At 48.5% G+C, this 20,308-nt stretch overlaps 2 protein-coding genes across 2 annotated transcripts; one reads left to right on the top strand and one right to left on the bottom strand.

Moving 5' to 3' along the window:
- Positions 1-8,652: 8,652 nt before the first annotated feature.
- FSUBG_7140 (meiotically up-regulated) lies at positions 8,653-10,370 on the bottom strand (the record flags this gene model as incomplete). The annotated part of the gene is made up of 2 exons (XM_036685414.1): positions 8,653-10,297; positions 10,354-10,370. The coding sequence occupies 2 exons, from the start codon at positions 10,368-10,370 to the stop codon at positions 8,653-8,655; spliced, it is 1,662 nt and encodes a 553-aa protein (XP_036537403.1).
- A 314-nt stretch (positions 10,371-10,684) lies between these two features.
- Positions 10,685-20,235, top strand: FSUBG_7139 (papaya ringspot virus poly; the record flags this gene model as incomplete). The annotated part of the gene is made up of 5 exons (XM_036685412.1): positions 10,685-12,066; positions 12,117-18,640; positions 18,952-18,977; positions 19,214-19,423; positions 19,471-20,235. The coding sequence occupies 5 exons, from the start codon at positions 10,685-10,687 to the stop codon at positions 20,233-20,235; spliced, it is 8,907 nt and encodes a 2,968-aa protein (XP_036537402.1).
- Between the last annotated feature and the right edge of the window lie 73 nt (positions 20,236-20,308).

Raw genomic sequence — 20,308 nt, 5'->3', positions numbered from 1 at the left:
TTGTGAGACAGTCACACTCCCGACTAGGGCTCTTGTTCAGAAACACAGCGGTTCCACAGCGAGCACGACGAATGACAATGGGGAATTGGCGATTCAGAAGACTCAGAGCGATTCCCTATTCAGCCTGATGTTGTTCTCTATTTGTTGAAAAGGGCAAATTCAAGCCATCGAGGCCCAGTGCAATTAGAACATGGCATCCTCCGAGAGACATATCCGCATTCTCAGTATGAGATGAATCGCGACGATTGACTCGACTGGACTGGGCTGAGAATTACATGACATGATGGTTCCTGAGTGAATGCAAGGCATTGTGAGTTGTGCAAGGTTACGATCAATTAACGCAGCGTTGTTGGGTCAGAAGCAAGATCCAACCCTTGTCTAGCCCGATGCTAGTGTCCAGATAGAGAAGTTGGAGACAAGCTACAGAGGCAACTCCATGGATAAACAAGCGAGGTGGGGGTGAATAGAGAAGAGCCCAAAAAGGGCAGTTCATGCTTGCAATTGCAGCTCAGCCTTCGCGTCGCCAACTTACATACATCCTACACTGACTTGCAGCAGGAATCGGGTACCCGAACTCCCCATTACTGATCAAGTCAGATATCCAATGGCTTGTGGCATGCGAGCAGGATCGGGACTGCATGAGCATTGCAATCGCTGTTGCAAAGTATCCAAGATTTAGATTCGATTCGCGGATCAGTCCAAGTCTGTCGGTACAGTAATTTTGCTGCAGATACGGAACAAATACCTATCGGACTCGATACCATTTAAAGACGATCGCAGTACCTTTTTCGAAATATGCCCAGCTTCTGCAGGATGAAAGCAGCTTCCAGACTTTCCATTGCAGGTATTTGACTTTACTCAATGTTGGTCACCCACGTGTGCATGACAGCGCGGGGAGTGTAGACAGTTGGGCGACAGCTATCATGTGAAACCTTCTGAAGACTCAATACTCGTATAGGGTTTGAAAGGCTGACCAAGGGACCAGACCCTTGAATTCCTTCGGGAGGCGTTTCGTTCCCGGGCTCTGAGTACTGAGTACAATTTGTGTGGACATCAGCTGATGGGCAACATTCTCCAACAATAGTCCCCGAGCAACTTGCATTGCTCTCTTCCGAGATGGGAACCAACACAGCCAGAACAGGTTATCTCGAGGTTGTATTCAGCGCTATCGATGGCGACAGCACCTTAGCAGGTGTTAATTGCGCGGGGTCTCCGGCGCCAAGGTCAGAAATCCTCTTACACCTAAAGTCAGACTGCTCACCTCCAACACCAAGTCGTCCAATGGCAAGGCTGGAGCGCCATATGACGAACGAACCTGTTTGCTGATCGTGGCCCCTTCGCTTCACACACCCTGGTTCGGTTCACAGCCTTGTGTTTCTGTATGAGTGCTCGTCGATGCGATCCATCTCTACATCTTGTCCTCGGCACTCAAAGGTCCGAAACCTGTGGCCCCAACGGGACGATCATGGATGGATCTTTGTTTCTTCGAGACGCTCGAGTCCATTGAGACGGTTTCTTTGTCTGAGTTCTTTGTCGTCTTTGTTGGTGTGCTAGATCTTCCCCTCACTAAAGACATGTTGATCTTTTAGACAATAAGAATTGACTTTAACCGATACGATACGATATTCAGCCATTCATGCGCCATGATTGCTCAATTGACTCAAAGAAAAGGCTGAAAATTTAGCTTCTGATTGCTAAAAGAGGTAAAATACTAATTGCCGGTAGCCGCTGCCCCCTCCTCTCGAAACAAAGCTCTCAGTCAAACCATCACTATTGTCGTTAGCTCACATAGGCGTCACCTTTTTACTCTCACCAAGCACAGCCTCCGCTGCCAAGCTGATGCTATCGTTGACACTGCAGCAACCCTCCCTGTTCTTCACAAGGTTTACCAGGGTCCTTCCCTGCCGCCATGAAAGAATGATGTGAGGGGAAAGCTGGGAGTTGATAATATTCGGCGCAGTCTATGAGAAGCCCAAAAGCATCAACTACGATTTAAAGATGCTATCTTTGAAACCCTTGTTGGTAATTATAAGAGTTGGAGAAGTATGGCCATTGGTCTTGGTTTTGTACGAATACTCTCATGTCTTCAAATGGAAAATCAACATCGACATCTTGAGACCGCGTCTTGACGCGACGAAAGAGAAGAAAAAAAGCGCCAATTGTTTACTTCGAACCGCTTTTGGCATCAAGCTGTATGCATCCAACCCACACCATCCAGTTCTTTGGTTACATTGCATTGCATTTGCATTGTTCGTACCTGGAAGATGCAGCTTTTTGAGTGCGCGGCTCCGACCTTATGACTGAGGGCAACACGATATCCAGCAATGGCCCTTGTCAATGTTGTATCGACACAACATCATCAGTTGATATCAGAATCAGAAACGCAGCTTCAGCCTGGGTTATACACGAATCTTCAGGTTTCATAGTAACAGGCTCGACCCATTGGTCTCTTTGTACATGGCCTATGCTTGCTCGTTTCTTAGCTTCCATATATCAAACCACCTAAGTAAGGATGGAGACTCCATTCTTTCCGGTCAGTTTCCACCAGAAGTACAGTAACCGTTACGGATCTCCATCATGTTTGGTGGAGTTATGTCAATCGTTATATTTTTGCCTCTGTTCCCTGAACCTCACCAAGATTCAAAACTCGGCAGTCAATGCGGAATACACGCTTCGTCTTGCTTATTCGAAGCCATCCTGACAGCGCGGGCTTGTTAGATCTTGTTCTCCGAGGGTACCACACTTGAAGATTTTTTAGACTGTTACGAAGGTTCAATGGTGTCGCTGTTGAGCCAAAATAAATGGCGTGTTTTTAGTGACATCCCCACGATGACGAGACACTGGCTGGCTGGACTATTCTTCAGCCATCCTCATCAGCCTTAGCAGTACCAAAACGAGCTGTGGCAGGTTTCTTAATCAATTCAAGATCGCCAATCTCGATTTCAGTCCCGACAAGACTGTCTCAATCAAGTCATCGCTCGGCTTCGTGAGCGGGGGATATTCCTGTTTAGTGGCGTCTAAAAGCCTCTCGAGGGATTATCAATGGCCAAAGCGAACAATAACACAGCTGAAAACCAGGTTTATCCTTTCATGCTATAACGAATTCGAGCAGACCTACATTAACCTCTGTCGCAGTATCGGGTCGACCTTTGACAGATTGACGGGCCGTTTGCACCCAGTATGCCAATGCCTGTCAAAACTCCCTGTATCAGTAAGTGCCCAGAGTTCTTGAACTTGGACGACCCGGCCAGGAGGACATGGCCCAAGTGCGCGCTGCGCAGTATCTTTATCGTCGATCCACGACCTTAATTCCCGATCCTCCCTCCTGGCACCGTCTCAAGATTCGACGTCATTCTTGGCCGTGACCGTCTTTCTCTTATTAAAACATCGTCATCGCACTGGAGTATAGTTGCTGAGAATAATTAGCTGCGCAAACGGGGAATGACCGTCCTTCCAGGCCCAGATTACGGTACGCACACAGCCGAGCCTCATTGTAGGCCATTGCGCATGCCCAATGAAGATGGCTATCGAAGAACTGGCAATCCCTTGCATTGCGGCCCGTGGGTAAGCAGACTCAGAAGAGCCAAGAGCAGCGGCTTCGCAAGCTTTGGGTTCACTTCAATAGCTCAACTCTAGCTGCCACTTATCAGCTATCAGAGGCCGAGATGCGACGGCGTAGGCTAGTAGCTATACGGATGCCTCATAGTATCATCTCACCTTAGCTTTTATTGTTTACTTGATTGACATCTCCCCAGAGACGAATGACACTGTAGAAGCCAGGTTCCACGTTGTGGTGAGCTGCAGCCAAACCCCCATAATTTGCAAGAGTCGCCCTCAGCGACCCAATCGCTTCGCATCAGTCGGTTAGTCCGCTGCTCGTCAGCTCTCCAGCTCGTCTAAGGATCCATTAGCACCTCCTAATGTGGGATGGACTCACTGCTTAGACTCCACCACGTCACCCCTCCCTCAAAGCCCTCCCGACGCTACCAGAGGCTCACCATCCCTGAGCCTTACCAGACTTCAACGCGAAAGCGTCTCCTGACCATCGAATGAGGGGTAATCGCGACGATAAGTTCCCTCACTAATGTGATGGTGTGATGGCGCGTGCAGAATGCTGTTAGAGAATTGACATGGGCATAGAGAGAGTCGCGGGTGCTCGCTACGGCGCAGTTGCAATTCTTACCATGTTCCCAGCTCCAGCGTCGTGGGGTAATTGAAGCGTGATAATTGGCACCCGTTTCTCAAAGTAAACAAATAGGAAGCGTGTCGCGCCTTCTTTTTTCAGCTTTTTCTATGGGTCTAACGCGCCGTCACGTGCATTTTTTACCTCCCGCCTCTGGCTTTCCTGCGCTTCGAACTCCGTATAGATGAGGTGGGTTTTATCCGAGACTCCCGACCACTTTGCAGATTTCCAGATAGTATCTTGCTAACCATCTGTGCAAGTTAACTTACTCCTTAGCTTTAGATCGTTCCTGGCTTCGAAATAGCCTCACCATTGGCGGAAGCTAAACTTAGACAATCTCTCCAATCTATTGTTGATAAGGATGAGATTCGCTCTGTAATCTACAGGTTCGTTGGTGGCGCAGATCGCAAGATCCGTCATCTGGTCCGATCTGTTTATCACCCAGATGCTACCGACAATCATGGCTCATTGGATGGGCCTGGGAAGGACTTTTACGATACAATGACTGCTTCTGATTCGACACGTGCTTTGCATCATTAAATCGACCAATCCTTGATCGAACTTGGACGGTATGGTAAACTGCAAGTGCTGAGACATACTGCACCGCCACAACAGTCAACGAGGCTGATGGCTAGGAGACTTGCATCACTTTCTTGGTCCGATACGTAGACTAATTCGAGAAGAGAGACAGATCATGGAAGATCTCGCACCGTTTCGTTGCCTTTGATGCCGTCTCAGACAAGGCTATTATGCAATACCTGCCGAGAGCCAACCTAGGCACTCAAGATGAGGAAGACGAATCTAGGAAGATATTGAAAGACTGATACGATCTGAGAGATCAAACTGCAGCTATCACTATTAACCCGGTAGACGTAGATACTCTTCTTAGACACATTCATTCACACCAGTCACCATGGCATTATTGTATCAAGTCTTACATACCTAGGTACGGATAGTACTATGTATGTCTTCTTTCTTTTCAAGCTCCTTTCTACTTTAGTGGACCGACCCACGCTCCCGGGATTTCAAGGCGCCAAAAGAGACCCTAGCGCAAACATCAAGTCTAGGTGCGATCCATATCTTAATTTGTTTTATTTTTTCTTTGTCGGCAACGACATGTCACAATAAGAAAAGGCGGCTTGCCATATTTTGACGCCTCTTCTCGCTCTATCGCGGTTTCTTTCCTTTTTCTAGGGGCCTCGACTAAGATATTCTGACTTCCTTCGTTTTTCAAGACTCCCTCTCTGGGCCTGTCCTTGTCATTTTGTCTTCAAGCTCTCCCCAGCTTTGATCCTTGAATTGTTGCTCAGGCGATCTACGCTTGAGCTACGGTTGCTAGTACAAGCATCGACCAACATTCATTTTTGGCACCTTCTAGTCCCTTTCTGCGAGTCAACATACTCATTTCCCGGACCAGGAAGTTAATCGAGCCTGTTTTTGAAGTGAGGCTGTAGAAGTATAGACTTCGGCTTGGGCTTTGCATTACATTATATGTCTTGCTATGTCAGTGTTCCGCATACCATGACTTCCAAGTTCCTGGCCCGATATCCAAGCTTTACACACGTCACTGCCATACTACGTGACATACAATGACATCGCCGTGTTTGCATTTATATGCTTTAAGTTAATTGGAGTCTACAATCATTATTATTAGCTCTGTTGTAGAATGTTGAAAGACCTAGTATCATGTCACCATGCTTGAGAGTGCGAACCTCGATCTTCTGGTTCATGCCTCTTGTGTTCTTTCGTGAACGAATCCCAGTCAGACTTATACATGATTATTCATGCTCGGCATAGACAATTTGCACTATCACGGTTGTACACTGTCTTTCTTTTGACCAACCCCTGCGTTAAGTGTCTCCATCTCGAGGTCTAACGATGAGTGAACACGTTCGCAGCTTTCCTTTCCAAAAGCACAGACCTGGCGGAAAGGCGGAAATGAAAAATATGTCCAAGCTTTCCAACTTGGACTGAGACTGAGACTTCACTTCTCAGGGTATGAGGGAGTACACAGACAAGGTCTTATTTCTGAGGCGTTTACGAAAATTATCGTCTCCGGCCCTGCCGCGACACTTAAGAATTCGGGATCCATTCTCAACGTCCCGACCCATGACTGTGGTCAGTGGTCAGTGGATTAATCCATTTTTCTGCTGAAAAATATCCAAGCGTTGGTGAAGTCATCTTGAACAAAGTTCCAAATACAGGGTAGCTCAGGGTCAGGATATTCAGGGTCCAGATGTTAGCTTCGTCTTGAATAGCCACAAGCGCAGACAAAAATTTTTATACAATATGGGCTTCTTAACGTGCCTGACGGGCATAATCTTCAGCTACTCAGCATAGTTGCCCGTAGTGCATACAGCATGAGATGTATCTAGTTAGATGGTCAGTCATTATAGGAGTGCAGAAACCACATGAATGTTTGCCTTGTGTTCTTTGAGCACAGGGCAAACCTAACACAACAATATTGAGCTTCATGCTTCCATCCCGCAAAGGCCACGTGAAATAAGTACCACCACGAATCAGGATAAGCATTCACATGTTTCCCTACATTCAAGGGCACAAACATTGTCCACCCGGGGTACAACGTTGTGCCCATCGAATAATTCGAAGTTAGATAATCCAGACACGAGGTCATAGTCAAACTACATCTAGCTCAGGAACACACGGCCTAGGTAATATCCGTTGCTCAATGGACGTAGAACAGGCATCTAAAGTTAATGAAGCTTAGTATTGAATTGATAGAAGCACATCTGTGTTAGACAGCATTTGCGAATATGCAAGGGTTGGATACACAACGGATGATATTGGACGAGCTTCGATTGAAGCCTGCAAATACGTACTGTAGTCACGACAGTTACTCAGCAACCTATCAGTGAAACGTGACCTTGTTTCCACAATGCGGATGGACCATGGATGCTGACTCTCGATATTTTGCGTCAACTCGGTAACCGTTGCTCTATACCTGGTTTTGCCCCTTCAGCCGGGGCTGCGTTTTGACATTTGAAGACGCTCGCTTCTCGGTTGATATACCAGGTTCCATTGAGCTCCACAGCAAATGTCCGAATAGCGGAAATTGTACAGCAGAGCTTTCTAAGAAGCCACAATAGGAGTAAACTACGTAGTACTTCTCCTCTAAAAACGTGTATATAAACTTGAAAGTTTGGGTCTTTCTGACTGTTCCAAGCTCCTGTCTAGCCTGTCCACGAGTGAATGAATAAGAGCCTTCGCAGACGGAACCGCAGTTGCGGAACACCATTTGTTATTGTCATCCCTCTCAATAAATACATAAAGATATATGCCATTAATTTTCTATATCAGTACTCTGTAGATGTATTATAATAAAAACTCGTCATTTCATTATACCACTTGGTCTAATAGTTCGCTCTGATAATGATTACTACAAGATCTGTTACCGTTCACAATTAACCCAAGGACTCTTGCTTATTATTTAATCTATATCAGTTTATACCCTTTACATGTACTATATCTTCGGTTACCTATGCTGTAGACACAATAGTGCCTTGCGGAACAGTGGAAAATTATTGGCGCTCGATACTTAGGTAATGTATCTAAGATATAACTTGCAAATATGTAAAGAAATAAAAAATAAAAAAATTAAGTAGTAAGGTAAAACATCAAGAATAAATTTGATATAACACAAATAGACCTAGGGTAAAGTTTTTATAGAATTTCCCAATATTACTTTATAAAATACGTGCTTAAGGGTGAGGAGATGTAAGCTATAAGTTCAATGCACCCCTAGCTAAGCAATGTGTCTATGACCTCTTATTGAAAATGGGGGTTACCCGTTGCCTAAGGTTCCAAGCCGAACTACATATGTAATAGGTCTAATTACATAAGAAAAGAAAGATCTGTCCTAGGTGCATCTGATCCATGGGGTCGAGTTGCAGAAAGGGAGCCTTCAGAGACAACCGAGGAGAATAACCCGTCCCGTCTGGTGGCTAATAAAGGGACTTTTCTAAGGGCTCAAAAGACAGCTGAATGTAGAATGATTTCAACCTGTGAAAGTGAGGTTGAGGAGACGGCGCTGAAGTCGGCCGCGACGAAGAGGCTTCTCTAGCTGGCTGCGATAATGGCTGCCGCTGTAGGTTTGTCTTATCGGGCTGCGAGAGGGAGGTCTGTAGAGAAGGGGGCATGAGTAGATCCGTCTGATACGGTTGATTAGAAAGGGAGAACATTCTCTTTACAGGTCTCAGGGTTATAGCCCAACTGGAACCATAGACAAAGGAGGGACTGGCCTATGACCTAGCTACCTGTGTATCTAATAGAGGTGCTCTTCAAGATAAACATCCTGGCAACAGAGGTCTCATATAACCTCCTTTGTATCTCTAATTTCGTTCCCCTTAAAGACTGCCTTTCCTAGATAGGGAAAAATAACGCCCCTCAAATCAAGAAATTCTACCCGGAACCAGTTTCTTTTAAACGCCACCCGTGTCAAACCCAAGAAATTAAGCAGCAGCTTCTTCGCCCTCTTGAAGAGTGAAATCCCATTCCTTGAACGCCGCCCGAAAAGCCTCGACGTCTTTCGTCTCCTCCTCAACGGTCTGTTCACAATCCTTCCATACCAGGCGACTTTCAAGACCAAGAAGCTTAGCTAGCACACGACGTCCGAACTGAAGATCGAAGCGCATGTCTGAGGGCAGAGGCATGACGAGGGCTTTACCCTTAATACGGTCCTCGCCATCGTCCGCCCAGAGCCATACGCGGAAGAAGTCACCCCCTGACTCGGCCTGCTGTTCGAGTGTGAGCTCCCGAGCGGTGAATGCTGGAAGAGATTGATTCTCCGCCTCGACCTTGAAAGCGGCTTCCGCGACGCCTTTGCGAATGAGATCGGCTGAGAGAGGCATTAGTTGCCAGATAAGGTGAACATTGCGTTCTCGGCTAATCTCCCACGTCACGACACCTAGCTTATGTGAGCTCTTGGAGGCAATCATTGCCTGAATAGCTTCCCGAAATCGTGTCATTTCATTGTAGGTTTTTGCGGCTTCTCCGGCTGGATCAGTGACAGGACCGATGCTCGGTATTGTAGGGTTGTGTGGTAGTGGAATGATGATCAAGTGGCCTGGAAAGTTAAGGCCTTGCTCTACAAATGTGCTCGAGGTTGGCAAAGGACCTTTGGCCGTGGAGATGTAGGCGTCGTCGCCGATACTACAGCACATGTGGGCCGATAGGTTGGGATTAGAGAGACAGAAGTAACATCGATCAGGACCCGGAGGTGGCGACCGATGGTGCTGCTTCTGGCGTCGGCCTCTATGAACTCTACTGTTATCATCGCCCCCGTATCGGCTGTAAGAATCATCCTTGGGTGCACGCTTCTTAGTCTTGGGGTTGAACGGCGAGGCTGTCGCACCGGGGGGTACTGAAGCATCTCCTTTGTTGAGACTAAAAGCGTACAAAGACTTTGCTTTGGCGTCATTGCCGAAAGAAGCCATTGAAATAAATCGAGTGACGGAGGTGTTGTCCGTTTCCTTTTCGGTAGGATGAACGAAAGCCTCTCGTTCGTAGAAGAAGGCTTCTGGCGAGGCTGTTAAGTGATAGCGCGGTTTGAGCGCTGCACATAGTTCTGCAATATTGTCCGAAACGACGAGTGACGCTTGGTGTGTGGGATCGAGCGCAACCTGGGAGCCAGTCCAGACGCTTGCTGGCCATATCGACGTCAGGAGAATATCAGCGTTGTTCGCGCCGCGCAGGCTCTTTGCGTCATCCGCAGTGTGGAATGGGAGGTGCTGTTCCTTAGATAGTCCTGCAATGAGGTTGGCATCCAATTGGCCACCCAATGCGACAATCCTCACACCATCAGATGTCTTAGTAATGCTGCGCTTTCCTAGGAAATGTAGGTTCTCGCAGATCTCCTCCTCGGCTTCAGCCTTAGCAGCAATACGAGGTGGGAGTGGGCGGGTTCCAACGGTGAAATAGGTTGGTAGAGGAATTTCGATATTTCCGTCTAAAAGCGCATTCACAGAGTCATCGTCTTGGGTTGCGCTAAAGACATCACCAGTGAGGATGGCCATGGAGAAGTTGTTTTTGGTGTGTAATGTCGCCAGCTTCTTGAACGCCGGTTCAAGCTGGCCATTGAGGCTGCCCAGGACAATACTTCATGAAAATCGTTAGTCCATACAAGTGAGTAGTGAGTTGGTATCGTAACCTACATTTTTGGTGCAGCCATCTTGGTTGTGGTTGTGATATGATGAGGTTATCACGATAACTTCGCTCTCCCAGACAATGTATTGAAGAAGCTATGATGAAAGTGCATACAGAAGCGCGTTGAGCTTAAGAAAGATAAGAGGATGCGGCGCGCCTATGATTGGTTGTAGTGGGGCTTCCTGTATTAGCGCCGCCTTATCGGTTTTACCGCCTCTCAACCGGCAAAAAAAGTTTTGGAGGGACGCATTTTCGCGGTATGTGAAGCTCTTTTTTTGCACCAAGATCTAGATCTTCAACTCTGAGAATTTTGTCCTTCCACAAAACCATACCGCCAAGATGCCGTCCAACTCGTCAGGGCGCATCACCAAGGCGCGGAAGAACAAAAATACAACACCCCATCAAAAGAACCACCGATGGGAGTCTTTTACTACGAAAATATCCAAATTCAACTCGCTCCAACCATTGCGAAAGGTTCGCCGTCATGACCTCGATACCGAAGATCTTTCCATCACGACGTCCTATTTCCAGACCGGGCTCCAGAAGTGGGGAGAACTCAATGTCTCAAAACCGTTTTCTGCGTTCAAGACCAAGGTCTGGCCGCTATGCGAGAGCCTCCCGCAGCTTCTCCATTTCGAACAGAGGATAATGGACTTGTTGGCCGATTTCATAGCAGGACAGGATAAGGAAGCCCTGGAACCTCTGTTGGACCTTCTCACCGCCTTCTCGCATGATCTGGGAGTTCGGTTTGAGAAACATTACGGCAGGAGTTTGGATTTGATCGTGGCTATTGCTGCGAAGCCCCAGGATGTCGATGTTATAGAGTGGACGTTTGGCGCTCTCGCCTTCTTATTCAAGTACCTGTCAAAACTTCTTGTACCAGACTTACGACCAACCTTCAATGTCATGGCCCCCCTTCTCGGAAAGTCACGACACCCTCCTCATATTGCTCGATTTGCAGCCGAAGCCCTTAGCTTCTTGGTCAAGAAAGCGGCAGCCCCCTCACACCGCGAGACAGCTTTGAAGCGCCTGGTCGAATGCGCGCGAGATGATCTTCTGAGTATCAAGGATGACCGCCAGTTTATCCTGTACAAGGACGGATTGATGAATATGTTTGCTGAGGCAATCAAGGGTACTGATAATATCATCCACTCAACTGGCCCGGCAATTTTCGCCGCTCTCGTCGATGCAATTCCCGAGGAGGAGCGAACTCTCACCGAAGATACCACTTGGACCGATGTCGTCTGTGGCGTTCTCACCAGTGTTATCCACCACGCGACTGCTGATACTTTTGGAGACTTCGCTACCGGAGTCCATGAGACCATTCGAGCCAACATGGAGCGTAAGTCTCCTGCTGATCGCCAGTGGCAAGCGGTTCCTCTCTTCCGGATATACGGCGCCATGGCTGGTGTTCGGAAAGGATATCGTCTCACGGACTGGGCACCACTTATCAAGAACTTTGTCGAGCTGTTATCTGAGGTTACAAAAGCTGGTCTGGAAGTGCCACATGATGCCGCAAGTGCTGTTTGGAAATTTGTTATCGTCAATATTGCCATTGTATGGCACCATGCACCCATTGATGCATTGATACCCCATATTGTTCCTCTTACTCAATCACTGAGCAGGGAGCCCTTCATGAAGTGGTTCATCCCCTTTTGCTCTTATTTCTGCGAGCTGGATGCCCAGCGCTTTGGAAGTCTTTTCCGTAACGATTTTCAGAGGTGAGCATTCGCGATGAGAGATGCTTTTGAATATTTGCTGACTGTATTAGATTTATTGCGAACCACTGGTCGGAGGAACCTAATGAAGACATGATTTGCATTCTGTTACCAAAGATGATTGAAAACCGTGCATTCCCACCGGCTGGTGAGAAAGACAGTTGCAGAATGCCACAAGGCTGGCAGGATCAGATTGTCTCCAAGTTCGAGCGGCTAGAAATCTCGCCATTTCCCGAAAGGGGTCCTTATAACAAAGATCCCCAAGTTTGGCGGGATAGATGCTTGCCAAAATACTCGGCTCTTCTTCAGATACTTGAGTTGACGACTGTTCACCCGTCAACAAATGCTCGTATCGCTGAACTCCTACTCCGGAAACTCAAGCTCGCCCTTCGCCCTTCATCTACCCTGGCATCCGACGAAGTTCATTTCATTGTTGGTCAAGGATTCCATGCTTACCTTCGTATGAGCAAGGCCGCCGGCTCCGTCGACATCACCCTGAGCCCCCTGCTCCGAGCTGCAGTTCCACGTTTCTCCCAGTCAGTAAGCTTTTTGCATGCCTATCTCGCGTACGAAGAGATCCTGCAAAGTAAGGAGATTGCGCGGAGACAAGACAGCACCAGTAGCGATAGCTCATCCAGCGAGGAGGACCCGGTGACTAGATCATTGATCGAAAATCTGAGTTCTCCGTCCCACGATCTGAGGTTGGCGTCCTTGAATTTACTGAAAGCACTTAGCCCGACGCCAGACAACTGGAACACTGTCGAGACTATGATAGAGACCGAGGAGACTCCTTTAGGTCTTGCGCATACAAGGACAATTGCCATGCATCTTCGCAAGCTGGGTCAGAATTACGCTTCGTTTGAGGAGGGCTCTTGGCTGCAACGAGCTGTGCCTGCTTTCTTGTTTGGTATGCTGACAGTCAAGCTGTCGCCTGTGTGGGATGATTCGGTGGAAACTATGAAGCAGATCACACAGACCAAGGCCGGAGAAGAGGCAATCTGTGAGGTTGCTTTCCGCTGGCTCAAGATTCCCTCAGCTCGCTGGGGCCCCTCACAACCTGAAACCCAAAACTCGCGTCCCGCATTCGTTTCCGACTTTGAATGCACCAACGTACGCCGACTTGAAGAGGTCGCAGCCGAGGTGGAGAATATTATCGACCGCCCTGATGAGTTGATGCTGCAGAATTTCGACGTCAAGCAGCAAACTGCGGAAACAGTCGCTGGAAACTCTAGGTCTCGTGCGCTGAAAGTGTTTAACGCGATTCCCTCGATTGCAGAGAGGAGATCGCGGCTCCTTGTGCCGCATTTCTTGGCTTGGGCTAGTGAAGACCGAACCCCTGATCCAGTAAACGATCAAGATGTCTCCGAGGGTGCCACTTGGTCTCTCGCCGATCGCAAGGCTATGCTCAGTGTCTTCTCACAGTTCATCAATCCCCGAGTCTTGTACCAACATGAAGAGGTTTATACCGCACTCATGCAATTGATGGAGAATGGTGATGTGGAGGTCCAGAAGGTTACCCTCAAGGCCATTCTCGCCTGGAAACAGGAGGCGATCAAGACCTATCAAGAAAACCTGGAGTTCCTTCTAGATGAAGCGCGTTTCAAAAACGAGCTCACAGTCTTCCTTCAAGATGAGAACGCAATCAAGCCAGAGCACAGGGCTGATTTGATGCCTGTTCTCCTTAGATTGCTTTACGGTCGTACAATCTCCAAGAAGGGTGCAGCAAGTGGTAGACATGGCTTGCAGGCCACTCGGCTGGCAGTCCTTCGAAACCTCAGCGTCGAAGATATGGTGAGCTTTTTGGACATTGCCACGGGTAAGCTGAAAGATGTCAAGGTTGTCGGCGCCTCAAAGACAATCTTCGAGGAGCCTATCCTTCCCATCAGGAAGCAAGTTGGTTTTCTCAATATGATTTCCTCCGTCATATCAGAGCTTGGCACCAACGCCACGCCCTATCTGGATACACTCCTCAATGCTGTCTTGTACTGCCTTGTTTTTGCCTGCCGTCAACTCAGCGCACAGGGTATGGGCCCAGAGAGCGAAGAGGAGGAAGAGAAGGCCAGCACGCAGTCTCTTCTCAGGGTTATTCGATCAACTGGGTTAAAATGCTTGATCGCTCTTTTCCAAAACGCTCAATCTTTCCAATGGGCACCATACCAGGATATCATTCTTGAGGATGTCGTCGCCCCAAGGTTAGAAAATTTGCCCAGCGAGACAACACAGGGGGTTTCCGGCATGCTGCAACTTTTCGCTACTTGGTCTGTTCTCCCCAGAATTGCACTCTTCCTTGCACCGCATAGCAAGGTTCCTGAGGGTATTCTTCCCAAAGTTATTGAATGTCTTTCAATTGAGAAGGGTAAGGATGAAGTCAAAATTCATGTTCTTACCATAATTCGAAACTTGATCAAACTTGCGACTGCGCCTGCACAGGAGTCCGAGTTCAATGAGGTTATCAAAGCAGACCTTCTAGAGACCAACTCGAAGACAATCTTGTCACAGATCTCCGCTGTTCTGGACATGTCCGGGATTAGTAATGACTTGATGGAGGCCTGTGTTGAGACAATCCTGACCATGGCTCCTATTGTTCATGACACCAAGGACATTCAAGCCGTGATTGAGATCTCCATCTTCCTTCTGAACCAACCTCCACGGAGAGTCAACCCCAAGCTCAAGGGGAGAATCCTGCTCATTGTCGAGGAGTATGTGACTCGTTCCACTGCCTTTGAGAACCAAGCACTTCTCGACAATGTTTACGACACTATATCGTCTCTTTTCAGTTACTTCAAAGATCGGGAAAACAGGCAATCTCTTTCAAGGGCCATGCTGGCTATTGCTGGGAAGGATAACAGCCTCCAGGAAGTTGCTGGTCTCTGTGCAGCCCTCAATTCTTTCAAAGAGGGGCGAATCGATGAGCCGGATTATGACAGACGCCTGGCCGCTTACAGTGCAATCTCGGGCGATCGGGAGACTTCATTGACTCCAAAGCAGTGGCTACCTTTGCTTCATAACTTGACATATCACATTCGAGACGATGCCGAGTTCGGTATCCTTGCGTCCAACTCGGCAGATGGACTTCGACGGTTCATTATGGATGCAGCGACATGCTCTTCTGAAACTTCGAGGGTGAGATTTGACATCCATTTGAGAGGTGTCATCTTGCCTGCTCTTTACGCCGGAGCCCGGGAGCCATCAGACACATCTCGACGAGAGTATCTTCGAGTTATGGGCCATCTCCTATCAACGATGCCTGAATGGGAACCTATAGCTGACCTCAGCGCATTGTTGAAGGACCGGGCCGAGGACAGCGCTGAACTGACCTTCTTCTTTAATATCTTGAGTCCTGCAACCGCAAGACAGTTGGAGGCGCTGCATATTTTAGAAGCGGCCAACAAGCAGAAGGAGATGGGAAGCCAGAACCTGGCCCAATTCTTTATTCCACTCCTTGAGCACTTCATATTTGGTCGCGCAGATGGAGTTGATGATCATGGACTTGGCGCTCAAGCAATTATCACAATTGGTAATCTCGCAAGCTCTCTGCACTGGAAACACTACCGCACCACTCTTCAAAGATACATCGGCTATGTTGAAGCCAAGCCCGAACAACAGAAGTTAACAATTCGACTTTTGAGCAAGGTCGCTGATGCACTTGTCGACGCAGCTGAAAATCAGCCGCAGGAGCGCATGGAGATTGACGAGGTTGATGCATCGTCATCAGCCACTACCAGACTCCCACTCACTATTCCGGCGGCAGAGAAATTGAGCACCGAGGTTACTAATACCTTCCTGCCCACGCTTGTCAAGCATCTCCACGAAAAAGACGAGTCGGAAGTCAGTTACCGTGTCCCTGTTGGCGTGATCATTGTCAGACTTCTGAAGTTGCTGCCCTCGGACCAAATGGACCAGAAACTGGCCGGTGTCTTGACTGATATAAGTCACATTCTTCGCAGCAAGTCTGTCGAAGCTCGAGACATGGCTCGAGACACATTGGTCAAGATTGCTGTTATCCTCGGCTCCAACTACTTTGGCTTCATCCTGAAAGAGTTACGAGGAGCTCTAACCAGAGGTTACCAGCTCCACGTGCTCTCATACACCATGCACTCCATTCTGGTTGCAATCACCCCCATCTGCTCTCCCGGTGATTTGGACTATTGCCTTAACTTTGTCGTAACGGTCATCATGGATGATATTTTCGGCGTCATCGGCCAAGAGAAGGACGCTGAGGGCTATACCACACAGACCAAGGAGATCAAGAGCAGCAAGAGTCAAGACTCGATGGAGCTTATAGCCAAGAACGCTTCGGTCAGTCGACTCATCGATCTGGTCAAGCCACTGCGCGCGCTTCTGATGCAAAAGGTTGATCTCAAGATGGTTCGTAAGCTTGATACCCTAATGGCGCGTATTACGGCCGGACTTATGCAAAACCCTGCCGCCGAGACCCGCGATACGCTTGTTTTCTGCTATGAGGTCATCCAGGACGTCTACAATTCTCAAAAGCCTGAAGTTGAAGTGAAGCTGGACCCTCGAGTTAAGAAATACCTTGTCCAAAAGGGTGCGAAGAAGAGCGGCGATCGAGGCAAAACCACTAAGCACACATACAAGCTAATCCGCTTCGCGGTGGACATTCTGAGGGCAATACTGAAGAAGCACGATAGCTTGCGAACCCCTACCAATATTTCCGGATTCATTCCCATACTCGGCGATGCTATGGTCGGTGGAGAGGACGAGGTGAAGATCTCAGCGTTCCGACTACTCGCTGTCATTGTCAAAGTACCATTCCTCGACGATGAGGGATCCAAGTTATACAAGGTTGCAGTGAAGGAAGCAACCAAGAGCATCTCCACGGCAGTCTCTACCACAACCGAACTATCTCAAGCAGCACTCAAAATGCTTGCTGTTGTCCTTCGAGAGCGCCGTGATGTTGTCGTGAAGGATGCGGCGGTGGATATGCTCCTTGCCAAGTTGAAGGACGATCTTACTGAACCCCTTTATCGCCATGTCACATTCAACTTTCTCCGGTCGGTTCTGGACCGACATTTGGAAACCGCTGCCGTTTATGACACCCTGGACTATGTTGGCACAGTTATGATCACCAACGATGATAAGGACACTCGTGACCTCGCCCGAGGCGCCTTTTTCCAATTCATTCGTGAATATCCCCAGAAGAAGGCTAGATGGGCTAAACAACTAAACTTCATTGTTGCCAATCTCAAATACGAGCGAGACGGTGGCCGGCTATCTGTCATGGAGATTGTTCACCTACTTCTTACGAAATCATCAGATGATTTCGTGCAAGAGATCTCCTCCACATGTTTCCTTCCGCTATTCTTTGTCCTCGCCAATGACGACAGCGAGAAGTGTCGAGTTGCAGCTGCTGGACTACTAAAGGAGATATTCCGCAAGGCTGACAAGGAGAGGACTCAAACTTTCCTCGGACTTGTGCGGACGTGGCTAGATCAGGACGGGAATGAGGCAGTTCTCAAGCTTGCCTTCCAGGTTTTCGGCTTCTATCTAGAGTCCGACGAGAATGCATCCAAGAACAAGAAGGATTTCAAGCTCGTTCTAGGAAAGATCAGCAGCGTCATTGAGGCGGAGGATATTCGAGAAGTTGACGGAGAACTCTTGGAGGCGGCACTTGAGGTTATCCGGGTCTCATTGTCTGTGTTCCCTGACAAGATTCTGTCAAGCAGTAGCGAGAAGATGTGGTCCAACATCTTGAGATGCCTGTCACATCAATCGACTGCGGTCAAATTGTTATCTATTGGACTGACAAGCTCATACCTGGCTGATTTTGCTCAGCAAGCCAGTGATGTAGCAGTTGGCGAAGCAGTGGTCGGCAGCCATGGTCTTACACTTGATTTGCCCAAGGTCCAAAATCTGGTGAGACTTGGTTTGGGTGTCTTGGCGACCCGAGACATTGACGAGAAGCTCGGGGCGGAAGCTGTCCAGGTCCTTGCTTTCTTGGCTCCTCGCCTCCCTCTTCGACCTGTAACTGAAGGTGAGAGGTCTGACGATGATGTCGAGCAAGAGCAGCAGGATGAGGAGGGAGAGGAGGAGGAAGAGGGGCCAGAGCAGGCTGAAGGGACACAACGAAAGACCGATCTTCAACATCTGTTCTGGAAGATCTCTCACATTATCCGACGAGAGATCCCCCCGAGGGCTGTTGCCATTACACCAAAGGTGGCTGCGATGGAGCTTCTTGAAACGATTTGCCGGAGATCTTCAGCCGATCGCCTGCGACCGTCTTTCAAGACTATCCTCGTACCCCTTCACAACCTTACTGACCCCTCCATTGCACCGCCTTTCTCCAACGATGAACTCTTCAAGACGAAACACGAGGCCCTCAAGACAAGAGCGCAGATCCTCATGGATTCCCTGCAAAAGAAATTTGGTACGGCTGAGTACTCGAAGCAGCTTCTTGCTATCCGAGAGGAGGTGAGGGCCAAGAGAGAACAGCGTTCAAGCAAGAGAAAGATTGAGGCACTGGCACAACCGGAGAAGTATGGAAGAGATAAGAGAAAGAAGTTTGAGAAGAATAAGGAGCGCAAGAAGACTCGATCAAAGGAGCAGAAGGTCATGCGTGAGTCTTTCAAGCGATGGTGAAGATGGGACGACGTTGCATCAACTGGCGTTAGGGATTTGTGTCATTTAGGTAGATTACTTCTCGGCGTCATGATCTGGACATAGTAAAAGTCATTTGTAGAAGAAGGCGAAAGGAAAATTCAGCCATTATCAGTTGCAACTTATTCCACTGTCTGTCCACACGAGGGTTACCCATCAACTGGGATAATTCTGATACATCAGTCCTGTCTGAGCAGGACTCCTATATTTCTTGGGGTCTCCAAACAAAGAATCGGATATCGACCTCTGCGTTAGCCATCAGCACTCCAGTCTCTATCCGACGTCGGGGAACAGTGGTATGGAATCTTTACACGAAATGACGTCTTGTGCTGATGCTACGACCTGTGATCCACGGTATGTTTGAGTTAAACAAGACATTCGGAATTCCGAGCGCCCGGCATCGTTGAAGCCCGTCATAGTTAGGAACTCCGAAGTTCCACTCCAACCCATCTTGAACAAATACAGGAAAGGGGGCTTCACAACGGATTGATTCCGAATTAAATGAATCACAATGCTACACATGTCTCCCTAGATAAAACTCAAAACCCATCAGAACAACATTCCCCCCACGCCGTACAAGTCAATCATGAGGTCGCAAGGAGAAGATGTCTATAAACCTATCACTGCGGGGAAACTGTTACGCCAAAGGATAGAAGCAGGCGATTTCATCCTTGCTCCTGGTGTATACGATGGATTCTCTGCGCGCATTGCGCTCGAGGTTGGATTTGATGTCCTGTACATGGTTAGTCTGCTATGCTTTGCTATTAAAGCTTCGACTGACGAGTATAGACTGGCGCAGGTGTCACGGCATCTGTCCACGGATGTGCTGACCTAGGGATCGTCACACTGAACGACATGCGGCAGAGCGCAGAAACGATTGCCAGTTTGTCACCATTTACGCCTGTCATTGCCGACGCGGACACCGGATACGGCGGACCAATCATGGTGGCACGTACGGTTGAACAATATTCGCGCTCAGGTGTCGGGGCACTACATATCGAAGACCAGGTACAGACCAAGCGATGCGGGCATCTCGCTGGAAAGGTCCTGGTGGACTTGAAAGAGTACCTGGCCCGTATACGGGCTGCCGTGCAAGCACGCCGAAGGATTGGTAGTGATATAGTCATCATTGCACGGACAGACTCCATCCAGAAGCATGGTTATGAAGAAGCACTGGCACGGCTCCGTGCTGCACGCGATGCTGGAGCTGATGCTGCTTTCCCCGAGGGTCTTCGATCGGTTGAGGAAGGGCGGCGGATGATCGCAGATCTCGCACCATGGCCAGTACTGCTGAACATGGTGGAGAATAGTGTCACGCCCAAAATCTCAGCTAAAGAAGCAAAAGACTTGGGGTTCAGCATGATGATTGTGCCTCTGGCTACTCTGGCGCCGGCTTATTCTGCAATCAAGGCTGGTCTGCAGAAGCTGAAAGAAACCGGTTTAGCAGATACGGAGCTTACACCACAGGATCTATTTCGAGTTTGTGGACTCGATGAGTCGATGAAAGTTGATGAGGAGGCCGGAGCTTTCAACTTTGAAGGTGGCGTGGACTGATGCGTCTTGAGATGCCGTGCTACACTCGAGGCTGGCTACCAAACCGTCTTGCATGGAAGACATTGTATGTAGG

Source organism: Fusarium subglutinans, assembly GCF_013396075.1.
Source record: "Fusarium subglutinans strain NRRL 66333 chromosome Unknown NRRL66333_c0000088, whole genome shotgun sequence".
NCBI lineage: Eukaryota > Fungi > Ascomycota > Sordariomycetes > Hypocreales > Nectriaceae > Fusarium > Fusarium subglutinans.
This window is presented reverse-complemented; position numbering and strand designations above follow the sequence as displayed.